A 16,863-nucleotide genomic window follows, 5' to 3' on the forward strand; every position below is an offset into this window, starting at 1 on the left:
GGGAAAGAGCCGAGCTAGAGCGAGGAAAGAGCGGGGAAAGAGCCGAGCTAGAGCGGGGAAAGAGCCGAGCTAGAGCGGGGAAAGAGCCGAGCTAGAGCGGGGAAAGAGCCGAGCTAGAGCGGGGAAAGAGCCCAGCTAGAGCGGGGAAAGAGCCCAGCTAGAGGGAGGAAAGAGCGGGAAAAGAGCCGAGCTGGAGCGGGGAAAGAGCCGAGCTGGAGCGGGGAAAGAGCCGAGCTAGAGCGAGGAAAGAGCGAGGAAAGAGCGGGGAAAGAGCCCAGCTAGAGGGAGGAAAGAGCGGGAAAAGAGCCGAGCTGGAGCGGGGAAAGAGCGGGGAAAGAGCCGGGCTAGAGCGAAGAAAGAGCGGGGAAAGAGCTGAGCTAGAGCGAGGAAAGAGCCGAGCTAGAGCAAGGAAAGAGCGGGGAAAGAGCCGAGCTAGAGCGAGGAAAGAGCGGGGAAAGAGCCGAGCTAGAGCGGGGAAAGAGCCGAGCTAGAGCGAGGAAAGAGCCGAGCTAGAGCGAGGAAAGAGCGAGGAAAGAGCGGGGAAAGAGCCCAGCTAGAGCGGGGAAAGAGCCGAGCTAGAGCGGGAAAAGAGCCGAGCTAGAGCGGGAAAAGAGCCGAGCTAGAGCGGGAAAAGAGCCGAGCTAGAGCGGGGAAAGAGCCGAGCTAGAGCTGAGCTAGAGCGAGGAAAGAGCGGGGAAAGAGCCGAGCTAGAGCGAGGAAAGAGCGGGGAAAGAGCCGAGCTAGAGCGGGGAAAGAGCCGAGCTAGAGCGGGGAAAGAGCCGAGCTAGAGCGGGGAAAGAGCCGAGCTAGAGCGGGGAAAGAGCCCAGCTAGAGGGAGGAAAGAGCGGGAAAAGAGCCGAGCTGGAGCGGGGAAAGAGCCGAGCTGGAGCGGGGAAAGAGCCGAGCTAGAGCGAGGAAAGAGCGAGGAAAGAGCCGAGCTAGAGCGAGGAAAGAGCGGGGAAAGAGCCGGGCTAGAGCGAGGAAAGCCGAGCTAGAGCGAGGAAAGAGCCGAGCTAGAGCGAGGAAAGAGCCGAGCTAGAGCGAGGAAAGAGCCGAGCTAGAGCCAGGAAAGAGCTGAGCTAGAGCGAGGAAAGAGCGGGGAAAGAGCCGAGCTATAGCGAGGAAAGAGCGGGGAAAGAGCCGGGCTAGAGCGAGGAAAGCCGAGCTAGAGCGAGGAAAGAGCCGAGCTAGAGCGAGGAAAGAGCGAGGAAAGAGCGAGGAAAGAGCCCAGTTAGAGCGGGGAAAGAGCCGAGCTAGAGCGGGGAAAGAGCCGAGCTAGAGCAAGGAAAGAGCGGGGAAAGACCCGAGCTAGAGCGAGGAAAGAGCGGGGTAAGAGCCGAGCTAGAGCGGGGAAAAAGCCGAGCTAGAGCGAGGAAAGAGCGGGGAAAAAGCGAGGAAAGAGCGGGGAAAGAGCCCAGCTAGAGGGAGGAAAGAGCGGGAAAAGAGCCGAGCTGGAGCGGGGAAAGAGCGGGGAAAGAGCCGAGCTAGAGCGAAGAAAGAGCGGGGAAAGAGCCCAGCTAGAGCGGGGAAAGAGCCCGGATAGAGCGGGGAAAGAGCCCAGCTTGAGCGGGGAAAGAGCTGAGCTAGAGCGAGGAAAGAGCCGAGCTAGAGCGAGGAAAGGGCGGGGAAAGAGCCCAGCTAGAGCTGGTAAAGAGCGGGGAAAGAGCCGAGCTGGAGCGGGGAAAGAGCGGGGAAAGAGCCCAGCTAGAGCGGGGAAAGAGCGTGGAAAGAGCCGAGCTCTAGCGGGGAAAGAGCCAAGCTAGAGCGGGGAAAGAGCCGAGCTAGAGCGGGGAAAGAGCCCAGCTAGAGGGAGGAAAGAGCGGGAAAAGAGCCGAGCTGGAGCGGGGAAAGAGCCGAGCTAGAGAGAGGAAAGAGCGAGGAAAGAGCCGAGCTAGAGCGAGGAAAGAGTGGGGAAAGAGCCGAGCTAGAGCGAGGAAAGAGCCGAGCTAGAGCGAGGAAAGAGCCGAGCTAGAGCGAGGAAAGAGCGAGGAAAGAGCGAGGAAAGAGCCGAGCTAGAGCGAGGAAAGAGCCGAGCTAGAGCGAGGAAAGAGCCGAGCTAGAGCCAGGAAAGAGCTGAGCTAGAGCGAGGAAAGAGCGGGGAAAGAGCCGAGCTAGAGCGAGGAAAGAGCGGGGAAAGAGCCGGGCTAGAGCGAGGAAAGCCGAGCTAGAGCGAGGAAAGAGCCGAGCTAGAGCGAGGAAAGAGCGAGGAAAGAGCGAGGAAAGAGCCCAGCTAGAGCGGGGAAAGAGCCGAGCTAGAGCGGGGAAAGAGCCGAGCTAGAGCAAGGAAAGAGCGGGGAAAGACCCGAGCTAGAGCGAGGAAAGAGCGGGGTAAGAGCCGAGCTAGAGCGGGGAAAGAGCCGAGCTAGAGCGAGGAAAGAGCGGGGAAAGAGCGAGGAAAGAGCGGGGAAAGAGCCCAGCTAGAGGGAGGAAAGAGCGGGAAAAGAGCCGAGCTGGAGCGGGGAAAGAGCGGGGAAAGAGCCGAGCTAGAGCGAAGAAAGAGCGGGGAAAGAGCCCAGCTAGAGCGGGGAAAGAGCCCGGATAGAGCGGGGAAAGAGCCCGGATAGAGCGGGGAAAGAGCCCAGCTTGAGCGGGGAAAGAGCCGAGCTAGAGCGAGGAAAGAGCCGAGCTAGAGCGAGGAAAGGGCGGGGAAAGAGCCCAGCTAGAGCGGGGAAAGAGCGGGGAAAGAGCCGAGCTAGAGCGGGGAAAGAGCGAGGAAAGAGCGGGGAAAGAGCCCAGCTAGAGCGGGGAAAGAGCGTGGAAAGAGCCGAGCTCTAGCGAGGAAAGAGCGAGGAAAGAGCGGGGAAAGAGCCGAGCTAGAGCGAGGAAAGAGCCGAGCTAGAGCGAGGAAAGAGCCGAGCTAGAGCGAGGAAAGAGCGGGGAAAGAGCCCAGCTAGAGCGGGGAAAGAGCGGGGAAAGAGCCGAGCTAGAGCGGGGAAAGAGCCGAGCTAGAGCGAGGAAAGAGCGGGGAAAGAGCCGAGCTAGAGCGGGGAAAGAGCCGAGCTAGAGCGAGGAAAGAGCGAGGAAAGAGTGGGGAAAGAGCGGGGAAAGAGCCGAGCTAGAGCGAGGAAAGAGCGGGGAAAGAGCCCAGCTAGAGCGGGGAAAGAGCGAGGAAAGAGCCGAGCTAGAGCGAGGAAAGAGCGGGGAAAGAGCCCAGCTAGAGCGGGGAAAGAGCCCAGCTAGAGCGGGGAAAGAGCGAGGAAAGAGCCCAGCTAGAGCGGGGAAAGAGCGAGGAAAGAGCCGAGCTAGAGCGGGGAAAGAGCGAGGAAAGAGCCGAGCTAGAGCGAGGAAAGAGCGGGGAAAGAGCCGAGCTAGAGCGAGGAAAGAGCGGGGTAAGAGCCGAGCTAGAGCGAGGAAAGGGCGGGGAAAGAGCCGAGCTAGAGCGAGGAAAGAGCGGGGAAAGAGCCCAGCTAGAGCGGGGAAAGAGCCCAGCTAGAGCGGGGAAAGAGCCCAGCTAGAGCGGGGAAAGAGCCCAGCTAGAGCGAGGAAAGAGCCGAGCTAGAGCGATGAAAGAGCAAGGAAAGAGCGAGGAAAGAGCGGGCAAAGAGTCCAGCTAGAGGGAGGAAAGAGCGGGAAAAGAGCCGAGCTGGAGCGGGGAAGGAGCGGGGAAAGAGCCGAGCTAGAGCGAGGAAAGAGCGGAGAAAGGGCGGGGAAAGAGCCCAGCTAGAGCGGGGAAAGAGCCGAGCTGGAGCGGGGAAAGAGCCGAGCTGGAGCGGGGAAAGAGCCCAGCTAGAGCGGGGAAAGAGCGTGGAAAGAGCCGAGCTCTAGCGAGGAAAGAGCGGGAAAGAGCCGAGCTAGAGCGAGGAAAGAGCCGAGCTAGAGCGAGGAAAGAGCCGAGCTAGAGCGAGGAAAGAGCCGAGCTAGAGTGAGGAAAGAGCCGAGCTAGAGCCAGGAAAGAGCTGAGCTAGAGCGAGGAAAGAGCGGGGAAAGAGCCCAGCTAGAGCGGGGAAAGAGCGGGGAAAGAGCCGAGCTAGAGCGGGGAAAGAGCCGAGCTAGAGCGAGGAAAGAGCGGGAAAGAGCCGAGCTAGAGCAAGGAAAGAGCGGGGAAAGACCCGAGCTAGAGCGAGGAAAGAGCGGGGTAAGAGCCGAGCTAGAGCATGGAAAGAGCCGAGCTAGAGCGAGGAAAGAGCGGGGAAAGAGCGAGGAAAGAGCGGGGAAAGAGCCCAGCTAGAGGGAGGAAAGAGCGGGAAAAGAGCCGAGCTGGAGCGGGGAAAGAGCCGAGCTAGAGCGAAGAAAGAGCGGGGAAAGAGCCCAGCTAGAGCGGGGAAAGAGCCCGGATAGAGCGGGGAAAGAGCCCAGCTTGAGCGGGGAAAGAGCTGAGCTAGAGCGAGGAAAGAGCCGAGCTAGAGCGAGGAAAGGGCGGGGAAAGAGCCCAGCTAGAGCGGGGAAAGAGCGGGGAAAGAGCCGAGCTGGAGCGGGGAAAGAGCGGGGAAAGAGCCCAGCTAGAGCGGGGAAAGAGCGTGGAAAGAGCCGAGCTCTAGCGAGGAAAGAGCGAGGAAAGAGCTTGGAAAGAGCCGAGCTAGAGCGAGGAAAGAGCCGAGCTAGAGCGAGGAAAGAGCGGGGAAAGAGCCCAGCTAGAGCGGGGAAAGAGCGGGGAAAGAGCCGAGCTAGAGCGGGGAAAGAGCCGAGCTAGAGCGAGGAAAGAGCGGGGAAAGAGCCGGGCTAGAGCGAGGAAAGCCGAGCTAGAGCGAGGAAAGAGCCGAGCTAGAGCCAGGAAAAAGCGAGGAAAGAGCGGGGAAAGAGCCCAGCTAGAGCGGGGAAAGAGCCGAGCTAGAGCTGGGAAAGAGCCGAGCTAGAGCAAGTTAAGAGCGGGGAAAGAGCCGAGCTAGAGCGAGGAAAGAGCGGGGTAAGAGCCGAGCTAGAGCGGGGAAAGAGACGAGCTAGAGCGGGGAAAGAGCGAGGAAAGAGCGGGGAAAGAGCCCAGCTAGAGGGAGGAAAGAGCGGGAAAAGAGCCGAGCTGGAGCGGGGAAAGAGCGGGGAAAGAGCCGAGCTAGAGCGAAGAAAGAGCGGGGAAAGAGCTGAGCTAGAGCGAGGAAAGAGCCGAGCTAGAGCAAGGAAAGAGCGGGGAAAGAGCCGAGCTAGAGCGAGGAAAGAGCGGGGAAAGAGCCGAGCTAGAGCGAGGAAAGCCGAGCTAGAGCGAGGAAAGAGCCGAGCTAGAGCGAGGAAAGAGCGAGGAAAGAGCGGGGAAAGAGCCCAGCTAGAGCGGGGAAAGAGCCGAGCTAGAGCGGGAAAAGAGCCGAGCTAGAGCGGGAAAAGAGCCGAGCTAGAGCGGGAAAAGAGCCGAGCTAGAGCGGGGAAAGAGCCGAGCTAGAGCCGAGCTAGAGCGAGGAAAGAGCGGGGAAAGAGCCGAGCTAGAGCGAGGAAAGAGCGGGGAAAGAGCCGAGCTAGAGCGGGGAAAGAGCCGAGCTAGAGCGGGGAAAGAGCCGAGCTAGAGCGGGGAAAGAGCCGAGCTAGAGCGGGGAAAGAGCCCAGCTAGAGCGGGGAAAGAGCCCAGCTAGAGGGAGGAAAGAGCGGGAAAAGAGCCGAGCTGGAGCGGGGAAAGAGCCGAGCTGGAGCGGGGAAAGAGCCGAGCTAGAGCGAGGAAAGAGCGAGGAAAGAGCGGGGAAAGAGCCCAGCTAGAGGGAGGAAAGAGCGGGAAAAGAGCCGAGCTGGAGCGGGGAAAGAGCGGGGAAAGAGCCGGGCTAGAGCGAAGAAAGAGCGGGGAAAGAGCTGAGCTAGAGCGAGGAAAGAGCCGAGCTAGAGCAAGGAAAGAGCGGGGAAAGAGCCGAGCTAGAGCGAGGAAAGAGCGGGGAAAGAGCCGAGCTAGAGCGGGGAAAGAGCCGAGCTAGAGCGAGGAAAGAGCCGAGCTAGAGCGAGGAAAGAGCGAGGAAAGAGCGGGGAAAGAGCCCAGCTAGAGCGGGGAAAGAGCCGAGCTAGAGCGGGAAAAGAGCCGAGCTAGAGCGGGAAAAGAGCCGAGCTAGAGCGGGAAAAGAGCCGAGCTAGAGCGGGGAAAGAGCCGAGCTAGAGCTGAGCTAGAGCGAGGAAAGAGCGGGGAAAGAGCCGAGCTAGAGCGAGGAAAGAGCGGGGAAAGAGCCGAGCTAGAGCGGGGAAAGAGCCGAGCTAGAGCGGGGAAAGAGCCGAGCTAGAGCGGGGAAAGAGCCGAGCTAGAGCGGGGAAAGAGCCCAGCTAGAGGGAGGAAAGAGCGGGAAAAGAGCCGAGCTGGAGCGGGGAAAGAGCCGAGCTGGAGCGAGGAAAGAGCGAGGAAAGAGCCGAGCTAGAGCGAGGAAAGAGCGGGGAAAGAGCCGGGCTAGAGCGAGGAAAGCCGAGCTAGAGCGAGGAAAGAGCCGAGCTAGAGCGAGGAAAGAGCCGAGCTAGAGCGAGGAAAGAGCCGAGCTAGAGCCAGGAAAGAGCTGAGCTAGAGCGAGGAAAGAGCGGGGAAAGAGCCGAGCTATAGCGAGGAAAGAGCGGGGAAAGAGCCGGGCTAGAGCGAGGAAAGCCGAGCTAGAGCGAGGAAAGAGCCGAGCTAGAGCGAGGAAAGAGCGAGGAAAGAGCGAGGAAAGAGCCCAGTTAGAGCGGGGAAAGAGCCGAGCTAGAGCGGGGAAAGAGCCGAGCTAGAGCAAGGAAAGAGCGGGGAAAGACCCGAGCTAGAGCGAGGAAAGAGCGGGGTAAGAGCCGAGCTAGAGCGGGGAAAAAGCCGAGCTAGAGCGAGGAAAGAGCGGGGAAAAAGCGAGGAAAGAGCGGGGAAAGAGCCCAGCTAGAGGGAGGAAAGAGCGGGAAAAGAGCCGAGCTGGAGCGGGGAAAGAGCGGGGAAAGAGCCGAGCTAGAGCGAAGAAAGAGCGGGGAAAGAGCCCAGCTAGAGCGGGGAAAGAGCCCGGATAGAGCGGGGAAAGAGCCCAGCTTGAGCGGGGAAAGAGCTGAGCTAGAGCGAGGAAAGAGCCGAGCTAGAGCGAGGAAAGGGCGGGGAAAGAGCCCAGCTAGAGCTGGTAAAGAGCGGGGAAAGAGCCGAGCTGGAGCGGGGAAAGAGCGGGGAAAGAGCCCAGCTAGAGCGGGGAAAGAGCGTGGAAAGAGCCGAGCTCTAGCGGGGAAAGAGCCAAGCTAGAGCGGGGAAAGAGCCGAGCTAGAGCGGGGAAAGAGCCCAGCTAGAGGGAGGAAAGAGCGGGAAAAGAGCCGAGCTGGAGCGGGGAAAGAGCCGAGCTAGAGCGAGGAAAGAGCGAGGAAAGAGCCGAGCTAGAGCGAGGAAAGAGTGGGGAAAGAGCCGAGCTAGAGCGAGGAAAGAGCCGAGCTAGAGCGAGGAAAGAGCCGAGCTAGAGCGAGGAAAGAGCGAGGAAAGAGCGAGGAAAGAGCCGAGCTAGAGCGAGGAAAGAGCCGAGCTAGAGCGAGGAAAGAGCCGAGCTAGAGCCAGGAAAGAGCTGAGCTAGAGCGAGGAAAGAGCGGGGAAAGAGCCGAGCTAGAGCGAGGAAAGAGCGGGGAAAGAGCCGGGCTAGAGCGAGGAAAGCCGAGCTAGAGCGAGGAAAGAGCCGAGCTAGAGCGAGGAAAGAGCGAGGAAAGAGCGAGGAAAGAGCCCAGCTAGAGCGGGGAAAGAGCCGAGCTAGAGCGGGGAAAGAGCCGAGCTAGAGCAAGGAAAGAGCGGGGAAAGACCCGAGCTAGAGCGAGGAAAGAGCGGGGTAAGAGCCGAGCTAGAGCGGGGAAAGAGCCGAGCTAGAGCGAGGAAAGAGCGGGGAAAGAGCGAGGAAAGAGCGGGGAAAGAGCCCAGCTAGAGGGAGGAAAGAGCGGGAAAAGAGCCGAGCTGGAGCGGGGAAAGAGCGGGGAAAGAGCCGAGCTAGAGCGAAGAAAGAGCGGGGAAAGAGCCCAGCTAGAGCGGGGAAAGAGCCCGGATAGAGCGGGGAAAGAGCCCGGATAGAGCGGGGAAAGAGCCCAGCTTGAGCGGGGAAAGAGCCGAGCTAGAGCGAGGAAAGAGCCGAGCTAGAGCGAGGAAAGGGCGGGGAAAGAGCCCAGCTAGAGCGGGGAAAGAGCGGGGAAAGAGCCGAGCTAGAGCGGGGAAAGAGCGAGGAAAGAGCGGGGAAAGAGCCCAGCTAGAGCGGGGAAAGAGCGTGGAAAGAGCCGAGCTCTAGCGAGGAAAGAGCGAGGAAAGAGCGGGGAAAGAGCCGAGCTAGAGCGAGGAAAGAGCCGAGCTAGAGCGAGGAAAGAGCCGAGCTAGAGCGAGGAAAGAGCGGGGAAAGAGCCCAGCTAGAGCGGGGAAAGAGCGGGGAAAGAGCCGAGCTAGAGCGGGGAAAGAGCCGAGCTAGAGCGAGGAAAGAGCGGGGAAAGAGCCGAGCTAGAGCGGGGAAAGAGCCGAGCTAGAGCGAGGAAAGAGCGAGGAAAGAGTGGGGAAAGAGCGGGGAAAGAGCCGAGCTAGAGCGAGGAAAGAGCGGGGAAAGAGCCCAGCTAGAGCGGGGAAAGAGCGAGGAAAGAGCCGAGCTAGAGCGAGGAAAGAGCGGGGAAAGAGCCCAGCTAGAGCGGGGAAAGAGCCCAGCTAGAGCGGGGAAAGAGCGAGGAAAGAGCCCAGCTAGAGCGGGGAAAGAGCGAGGAAAGAGCCGAGCTAGAGCGGGGAAAGAGCGAGGAAAGAGCCGAGCTAGAGCGAGGAAAGAGCGGGGAAAGAGCCGAGCTAGAGCGAGGAAAGAGCGGGGTAAGAGCCGAGCTAGAGCGAGGAAAGGGCGGGGAAAGAGCCGAGCTAGAGCGAGGAAAGAGCGGGGAAAGAGCCCAGCTAGAGCGGGGAAAGAGCCCAGCTAGAGCGGGGAAAGAGCCCAGCTAGAGCGGGGAAAGAGCCCAGCTAGAGCGAGGAAAGAGCCGAGCTAGAGCGATGAAAGAGCAAGGAAAGAGCGAGGAAAGAGCGGGCAAAGAGTCCAGCTAGAGGGAGGAAAGAGCGGGAAAAGAGCCGAGCTGGAGCGGGGAAGGAGCGGGGAAAGAGCCGAGCTAGAGCGAGGAAAGAGCGGAGAAAGGGCGGGGAAAGAGCCCAGCTAGAGCGGGGAAAGAGCCGAGCTGGAGCGGGGAAAGAGCCGAGCTGGAGCGGGGAAAGAGCCCAGCTAGAGCGGGGAAAGAGCGTGGAAAGAGCCGAGCTCTAGCGAGGAAAGAGCGGGAAAGAGCCGAGCTAGAGCGAGGAAAGAGCCGAGCTAGAGCGAGGAAAGAGCCGAGCTAGAGCGAGGAAAGAGCCGAGCTAGAGTGAGGAAAGAGCCGAGCTAGAGCCAGGAAAGAGCTGAGCTAGAGCGAGGAAAGAGCGGGGAAAGAGCCCAGCTAGAGCGGGGAAAGAGCGGGGAAAGAGCCGAGCTAGAGCGGGGAAAGAGCCGAGCTAGAGCGAGGAAAGAGCGGGAAAGAGCCGAGCTAGAGCAAGGAAAGAGCGGGGAAAGACCCGAGCTAGAGCGAGGAAAGAGCGGGGTAAGAGCCGAGCTAGAGCATGGAAAGAGCCGAGCTAGAGCGAGGAAAGAGCGGGGAAAGAGCGAGGAAAGAGCGGGGAAAGAGCCCAGCTAGAGGGAGGAAAGAGCGGGAAAAGAGCCGAGCTGGAGCGGGGAAAGAGCCGAGCTAGAGCGAAGAAAGAGCGGGGAAAGAGCCCAGCTAGAGCGGGGAAAGAGCCCGGATAGAGCGGGGAAAGAGCCCAGCTTGAGCGGGGAAAGAGCTGAGCTAGAGCGAGGAAAGAGCCGAGCTAGAGCGAGGAAAGGGCGGGGAAAGAGCCCAGCTAGAGCGGGGAAAGAGCGGGGAAAGAGCCGAGCTGGAGCGGGGAAAGAGCGGGGAAAGAGCCCAGCTAGAGCGGGGAAAGAGCGTGGAAAGAGCCGAGCTCTAGCGAGGAAAGAGCGAGGAAAGAGCTTGGAAAGAGCCGAGCTAGAGCGAGGAAAGAGCCGAGCTAGAGCGAGGAAAGAGCGGGGAAAGAGCCCAGCTAGAGCGGGGAAAGAGCGGGGAAAGAGCCGAGCTAGAGCGGGGAAAGAGCCGAGCTAGAGCGAGGAAAGAGCGGGGAAAGAGCCGAGCTAGAGCGGGGAAAGAGCCGAGCTAGAGCGAGGAAAGAGCGAGGAAAGAGTGGGGAAAGAGCGGGGAAAGAGCCGAGCTAGAGCGAGGAAAGAGCGGGGAAAGAGCCCAGCTAGAGCGGGGAAAGAGCGAGGAAAGAGCCGAGCTAGAGCGAGGAAAGAGCGGGGAAAGAGCCCAGCTAGAGCGGGGAAAGAGCCCAGCTAGAGCGGGGAAAGAGCGAGGAAAGAGCCCAGCTAGAGCGGGGAAAGAGCGAGGAAAGAGCCGAGCTAGAGCAAGGAAAGAGCGGGGAAAGAGCCCAGCTAGAGCGGGGAAAGAGCCCAGCTAGAGCGGGGAAAGAGCCGAGCTAGAGCGAGGAAAGAGCCGAGCTAGAGCGAGGAAAGAGCGAGGAAAGGGCGGGGAAAGAGCCGAGCTAGAGCGATGAAAGAGCGGGGAACGAGCGAGGAAAGAGCGAGGAAAGAGCCCAGCTAGAGGGAGGAAAGAGCGGGGAAAGAGCCGAGCTGGAGCGGGGAAAGAGCGGGGAAAGAAGCCAGCTATAGCGGGGAAAGAGCGGGGAAAGAGCCCAGCTAGAGCGGGGAAAGAGCGTGGAAAGAGCCGAGCTATAGCGAGGAAAGAGCGGGAAAGAATCGAGCTAGAGCGAGGAAAGAGCCGAGCTAGAGCGAGGAAAGAGCGAGGAAAGAGCGGGGAAAGAGCCCAGCTAGAGCGGGGAAAGAGCGGGGAAAGAGCCGAGCTAGAGCGGGGAAAGAGCCGAGCTAGAGCAAGGAAAGAGCGGGGAAAGAGCCGAGCTAGAGCGAGGAAAGAGCGGGGTAAGAGCCGAGCTAGAGCGAGGAAAGGGCGGGGAAAGAGCCGAGCTAGAGCGAGGAAAGAGCGGGGAAAGAGCCCAGCTAGAGCGGGGAAAGAGCGGGGAAAGAGCCGAGCTAGAGCGAGGAAAGAGCGGGGAAAGAGCCCAGCTAGAGCGGGGAAAGAGCCCAGCTAGAGCGGGGAAAGAGCCCAGCTAGAGCGAGGAAAGAGCCGAGCTAGAGCGATGAAAGAGCAAGGAAAGAGCGAGGAAAGAGCGGGCAAAGAGTCCAGCTAGAGGGAGGAAAGAGCGGGAAAAGAGCCGAGCTGGAGCGGGGAAGGAGCGGGGAAAGAGCCGAGCTAGAGCGAGGAAAGAGCGGAGAAAGGGCGGGGAAAGAGCCCAGCTAGAGCGGGGAAAGAGCCGAGCTGGAGCGGGGAAAGAGCCGAGCTGGAGCGGGGAAAGAGCCCAGCTAGAGCGGGGAAAGAGCGTGGAAAGAGCCGAGCTCTAGCGAGGAAAGAGCGGGAAAGAGCCGAGCTAGAGCGAGGAAAGAGCCGAGCTAGAGCGAGGAAAGAGCCGAGCTAGAGCGAGGAAAGAGCCGAGCTAGAGTGAGGAAAGAGCCGAGCTAGAGCCAGGAAAGAGCTGAGCTAGAGCGAGGAAAGAGCGGGGAAAGAGCCCAGCTAGAGCGGGGAAAGAGCCGAGCTAGAGCGGGGAAAGAGCCGAGCTAGAGCGAGGAAAGAGCGGGAAAGAGCCGAGCTAGAGCGAGGAAAGAGCGGGGAAAGAGCCAAGCTAGAGTGGGGAAAGGGCCGAGCTAGAGCTGGGAAAGAGCCGAGCTAGAGCGAGGAAAGAGCGGGGAAAGAGCCCAGCTAGGGCGAGGAAAGAGCCGAGCTAGAGCGAGGAAAGAGCGAGGAAAGAGCCCAGCTAGAGCGGGGAAAGAGAGGGGAAAGAGCCAAGCTGGAGCGGGGAAAGAGCCCAGCTAGAGCGGCGAAAGAGCGTGGAAAGAGCCGAGCTCTAGCGAGGAAAGAGCGAGAAAAGAGCGGGGAAAGAGCCGAGCTAGAGCGGGGAAAGAGCCGAGCTAGAGCGGGGAAAGAGCCGAGCTAGAGCGGGGAAAGAGCCCAGCTAGAGCGGGGAAAGAGCCCAGCTAGAGCGGGGAAAGAGCCCAGCTAGAGCGGGGAAAGAGCCGAGCTAGAGCAAGGAAAGAGCCGAGCTAGAGCGATGAAAGAGCGAGGAAAGAGCAAGGAAAGAGCGGGGAAAGAGCAAGGAAAGAGCGGGGAAAGAGCCCAGCTAGAGCAAGGAAAGAGCGGGGAAAGAGCGGGGAAAGAGCCGAGCTAGAGCGAGGAAAGAGCGGGGAAAGAGCCGAGCTAGAGCGAGGAAAGAGCGAGGAAAGAGCGGGGAAAGAGCCCAGCTAGAGCGAGGAAAGAGCGGGGAAAGAGCCCAGCTAGAGCGAGGAAAGAGCCCAGCTAGAGCGGGGAAAGAGCCGAGCTAGAGCGGGGAAAGAGCGGTGAAAGAGCCCAGCTAGAGCGGGGAAAGAGCCCAGCTAGAGCAGGGAAAGAACCCAGCTAGAGCGGGGAAAGAGCCGAGCTAGAGCGAGGAAAGAGCCGAGCTAGAGCGAGGAAAGAGCAAGGAAAGAGCGGGGAAAGAGCCCAGCTAGAGGGAGGAAAGAGCGGGGAAAGAGCCGAGCTGGAGCGGGGAAAGAGCGGGGAAAGAGCGGGGAAAGAGCCGAGCTAGAGCAAGGAAAGAGCGAGGAAAAAACGGGGAAAGAGCCCAGCTAGAGCGGGGAAAGAGCCCAGCTAGAGTGGGGAAAGAGCCGAGCTTGAGCGGGGAAAGAGCCGAGCTTGAGCGGGGAAAGAGCCGAGCTTGAGCGGGGAAAGAGCCGAGCTAGAGCGGGGAAAGAGCCGAGCTAGAGCGGGGAAAGAGCCGAGCTAGAGCGAGGAAAGAGCCGAGCTAGAGCGAGGAAAGAGCCGAGCTAGAGCGAGGAAAGAGCGGGGAAAGAGCCCAGCTAGAGCGGGGAAAGAGCCCAGCTAGAGCGGGGAAAGAGCCGAGCTAGAGCGGGGAAAGAGTCGAGCTAGAGCGAGGAAAGAGCTGAGCTAGAGCCGGGAAAGAGCCGAGCTAGAGCGAGGAAAGAGCCGAGCTAGAGCGGGGAAAGAGCGGGGAAAGAGCCGAGGAAAGAGCGTGGAAAGACCGGGGAAAGAGCCCAGCTAGAGCGGGGAAAGAGCCCAGCTAGAGCGGGGAAAGAGCCCAGCTTGAGCGGGGAAAGAGCGATGAAAGAGCGAGGAAAGAGCGAGGAAAGAGCGAGGAAAGAGCGGGGAAAGAACCTAGCTAGAGCGAAGAAAGAGCGGGGAAAGAGCCCAGCTAGAGCGGGGGAAAGAGCCCAGCTTGAGCGGGGAAAGAGCTGAGCTAGAGCGAGGAAAGAGCCGAGCTAGAGCGAGGAAAGAGCAGGGAAAGAGCCGAGCTGGAGCGGGGAAAGAGCCCAGCTAGAGCGGGGAAAGAGCGTGGAAAGAGCCGAGCTCTAGCGAGGAAAGAGCGAGGAAAGAGCGGGGAAAGAGCCGAGCTAGAGCGGGGAAAGAGCCGAGCTAGAGCGGGGAAAGAGCCGAGCTAGAGCGAGGAAAGAGCCGAGCTAGAGCGAGGAAAGAGCGGGGAAAGAGCCCAGCTAGAGCGAGGAAAGAGCGGGGAAAGAGCCCAGCTAGAGCGGGGAAAGAGCGGGGAAAGAGCCGAGCTAGAGCGGGGAAAGAGCCGAGCTAGAGCGAGGAAAGAGCCGAGCTAGAGCGGGGAAAGAGCGGGGAAAGAGCCGAGGTAGAGCGAGGAAAGAGCGGGGAAAGAGCCCAGCTAGAGCGGGAAAAGAGCCGAGCTAGAGCGAGGAAAGAGCGAGGAAAGAGCGGGGAAAGAGCCCAGCTAGAGCGGGGAAAGAGCCGAGCTAGAGCGAGGAAAGAGCGGGGAAAGAGCCGAGCTAGAGCGAGGAAAGAGCGGGGAAAGAGCCCAGCTAGAGCGGGGAAAGCGCGGGGAAAGAGCGGGGAAAGAGCCCAGCTAGAGCTAGGAAAGAGCGGGGAAAGAGCCGAGCTAGAGCGAGGAAAGAGCGGGGAAAGAGCCGAGCTAGAGCGAGCAAAGAGCGAGCAAAGAGCGAGCAAAGAGCGAGGAAAGAGCGAGGAAAGAGCGGGGAAAGAGCCGAGCTAGAGCGGGGAAAGACCCGAGCTAGAGCGGGGAAAGAGCCGAGCTAGAGCGAGGACAGAGCGGGGAAACAGCGAGGAAAGAGCGGGGAAAGAGCCCAGCTAGAGGGAGGAAAGAGCGGGGAAAGAGCCGAGCTAGAGGGAGGAAAGAGCGGGAAAAGAGCCGAGCTGGAGCGGGGAAAGAGCGGCGAAAGAGCCGAGCTAGAGCGAAGAAAGAGCGGGGAAAGAGCCCAGCTAGAGCGGGGAAAGAGCCCAGATAGAGCGGGGAAAGAACCCAGCTTGAGCGGGGAAAGAGCTGAGCTAGAGCGAGGAAAGAGCCGAGCTAGAGCAAGGAAAGAGCGGGGAAAGAGCCGAGCTAGAGCGAGGAAAGAGCGGGGAAAGAGCCGAGCTAGAGCGAGGAAAGCCGAGCTAGAGCGAGGAAAGAGCCGAGCTAGAGCGAGGAAAGAGCGAGGAAAGAGCGGGGAAAAAGCCCAGCTAGAGCGGGGAAAGAGCCGATCTAGAGCAAGGAAAGAGCGGGGAAAGAGCCGAGCTAGAGCGAGGAAAGAGCGGGGAAAGAGCCGAGCTAGAGCGGGGAAAGAGCCGAGCTAGAGCGGGGAAAGAGCCGAGCTAGAGCGGGGAAAGAGCCCAGCTAGAGGGAGGAAAGAGCGGGAAAAGAGCCGAGCTGGAGCGGGGAAAGAGCCGAGCTAGAGCGGGGAAAGAGCCCAGCTAGAGGGAGGAAAGAGCGGGAAAAGAGCCGAGCTGGAGCGGGGAAAGAGCCGAGCTAGAGCGAGGAAAGAGCGGGGAAAGAGCCCAGCTAGAGCGGGGAAAGAGCCGAGCTAGAGCAAGGAAAGAGCGGGGAAAGAGCCGAGCTAGAGCGAGGAAAGAGCGGGGAAAGAGCCGGGCTAGAGCGAGGAAAGCCGAGCTAGAGCGAGGAAAGAGCCGAGCTAGAGCGAGGAAAGAGCGAGGAAAGAGCGGGGAAAGAGCCCAGCTAGAGCGGGGAAAGAGCCGAGCTAGAGCGGGGAAAGAGCCGAGCTAGAGCAAGGAAAGAGCGGGGAAAGAGCCGAGCTAGAGCGAGGAAAGAGCGGGGTAAGAGCCGAGCTAGAGCGGGGAAAGAGCCGAGCTAGAGCGATGAAAGAGCGAGGAAAGAGCGAGGAAAGAGCGGGGAAAGAACCTAGCTAGAGGGAGGAAAGAGCGGGAAAAGAGCCGAGCTGGAGCGGGGAAAGAGCCGAGCTAGAGCGAAGAAAGAGCGGGGAAAGAGCCCAGCTTGAGCGGGGAAAGAGCTGAGCTAGAGCGAGGAAAGAGCCGAGCTAGAGCGAGGAAAGGGCGGGGAAAGAGCCCAGCTAGAGCGGGGAAAGAGCAGGGAAAGAGCCGAGCTGGAGCGGGGAAAGAGCCCAGCTAGAGCGGGGAAAGAGCGTGGAAAGAGCCGAGCTCTAGCGAGGAAAGAGCGAGGAAAGAGCGGGGAAAGAGCGGGGAAAGAGCCGAGCTAGAGCGAGGAAAGAGCCGAGCTAGAGCGAGGAAAGAGCGGGGAAAGAGCCCAGCTAGAGCGGGGAAAGAGCGGGGAAAGAGCCGAGCTAGAGCGGGGAAAGAGCCGAGCTAGAGCGAGGAAAGAGCCGAGCTAGAGCGGGGAAAGAGCCGAGCTAGAGCAAGGAAAGAGTGGGGAAAGAGCCGAGGTAGAGCGAGGAAAGAGCGGGGAAAGAGCCCAGCTAGAGCGGGGAAAGAGCCGAGCTAGAGCGAGGAAAGAACGAGGAAAGAGCGGGGAAAGAGCCGAGCTAGAGCGAGGAAAGAGCGGGGAAAGAGCCGAGCTAGAGCGAGGAAAGAGCGAGGAAAGAGCGAGGAAAGAGCGGGGAAAGAGCTCAGCTAGAGCGAGGAAAGAGCGGGGAAAGAGCCAAGCTAGAGCGAGGAAAGAGCGGGGAAAGAGCCGAGCTAGAGCCGAGCTAGAGCGAGCAAAGAGCGAGGAAAGAGCGAGGAAAGAGCGAGGAAAGAGCGAGGAAAGAGCGGGGAAAGAGCGGGGAAAGAGCGGGGAATGAGCCCAGCTAGAGCGGGGAAAGAGCCGAGCTAGAGCGAGGAAAGAGCGGGGAAAGAGCCGAGCTAGAGCGAGGAAAGAGCGGGGAAAGAGCCGAGCTAGAGCGAGGAAAGAGCGGGGAAAGAGCCGAGCTAGAGCGAGGAAAGAGCGGGGAAAGAGCCCAGCTAGAGCGGGGAAAGAGCGAGGAAAGAGCTGAGCTAAAGCGAGGTAAGAGCCGAGCTAGAGCGGCTAAAGAGCGAGGAAAGAGCGGAGCTAGAGCGTGGAAAGACCAGTGCAAGTCCATCCATCCATTTTCTACCCCTTGTTCCCTTTCGGGGTCGCGGGTGACTGGAGCCTATCCCAGTGACTTTGGGCCTTGGGCGGGGACACCCTGGACAGTGGCCAACTGGTCGCAGACCCCCAGTCCTGTCCCGGCCTCTGGTCTCTGTCCTGACCTTGTCTCTGGTCTTGTCCCGGTCTTGCAGACAGTCCGTACGTGGCGATAGTCCGGAGGTACTTGTCTCTTCTGGACTCGGCCGTGGACCTGGAGTTTAGGGACTACTCTGGACCTCGTCTGAGTCCGGTCCACAAAGTCCTGATGTTTGACCAGGCCCTGACGGCAGATGAAGCCAACCGCAAGTACAGGTGGGACTGGGACGGGACTGGGACGGGACTGGGACGGGATGGGACTGGGACGGGATGGACTGGGATGGGACGGACTGGGACTGGACTGGAACGGGACTTGACTGGAACGGGACTTGACTGGGACGGGATGGACTGGGACGGGACTGCACTGGGACGGCACTGGGACGGGACTGGACTGGGACGAGACTGGGACTGGACTGGGACGGGATGGGACGGGACTGGGACGGGACTGGGACGGGACTGGGACGAGACTGGACTGGACTGGGACAGTACTGGACTGGGACTGTACTGGGACTGGACGGGACTGGACTGGACTGGGACTGGACTGGACT

At 60.6% G+C, this 16,863-nt stretch overlaps 1 protein-coding gene across 1 annotated transcript in view; it reads left to right on the forward strand.

The window, feature by feature from the left end:
• The window catches only part of fastk (Fas-activated serine/threonine kinase), an 84,203-nt gene that overhangs the window by 55,638 nt on the left and 11,702 nt on the right, over positions 1-16,863 (forward strand). The window contains exon 9 of the mRNA XM_072462186.1: positions 16,372-16,531. Within this exon, the coding sequence (XP_072318287.1) occupies positions 16,372-16,531 (160 nt within the window). The remainder of the gene's footprint in view (positions 1-16,371; positions 16,532-16,863) is intronic.

Source organism: Eucyclogobius newberryi, unplaced genomic scaffold (assembly GCF_026437365.1).
Source record: "Eucyclogobius newberryi isolate DKJ021-1_F unplaced genomic scaffold, fEucNew1.0.hap1 SCAF_39, whole genome shotgun sequence".
NCBI lineage: Eukaryota > Metazoa > Chordata > Actinopteri > Gobiiformes > Gobiidae > Eucyclogobius > Eucyclogobius newberryi.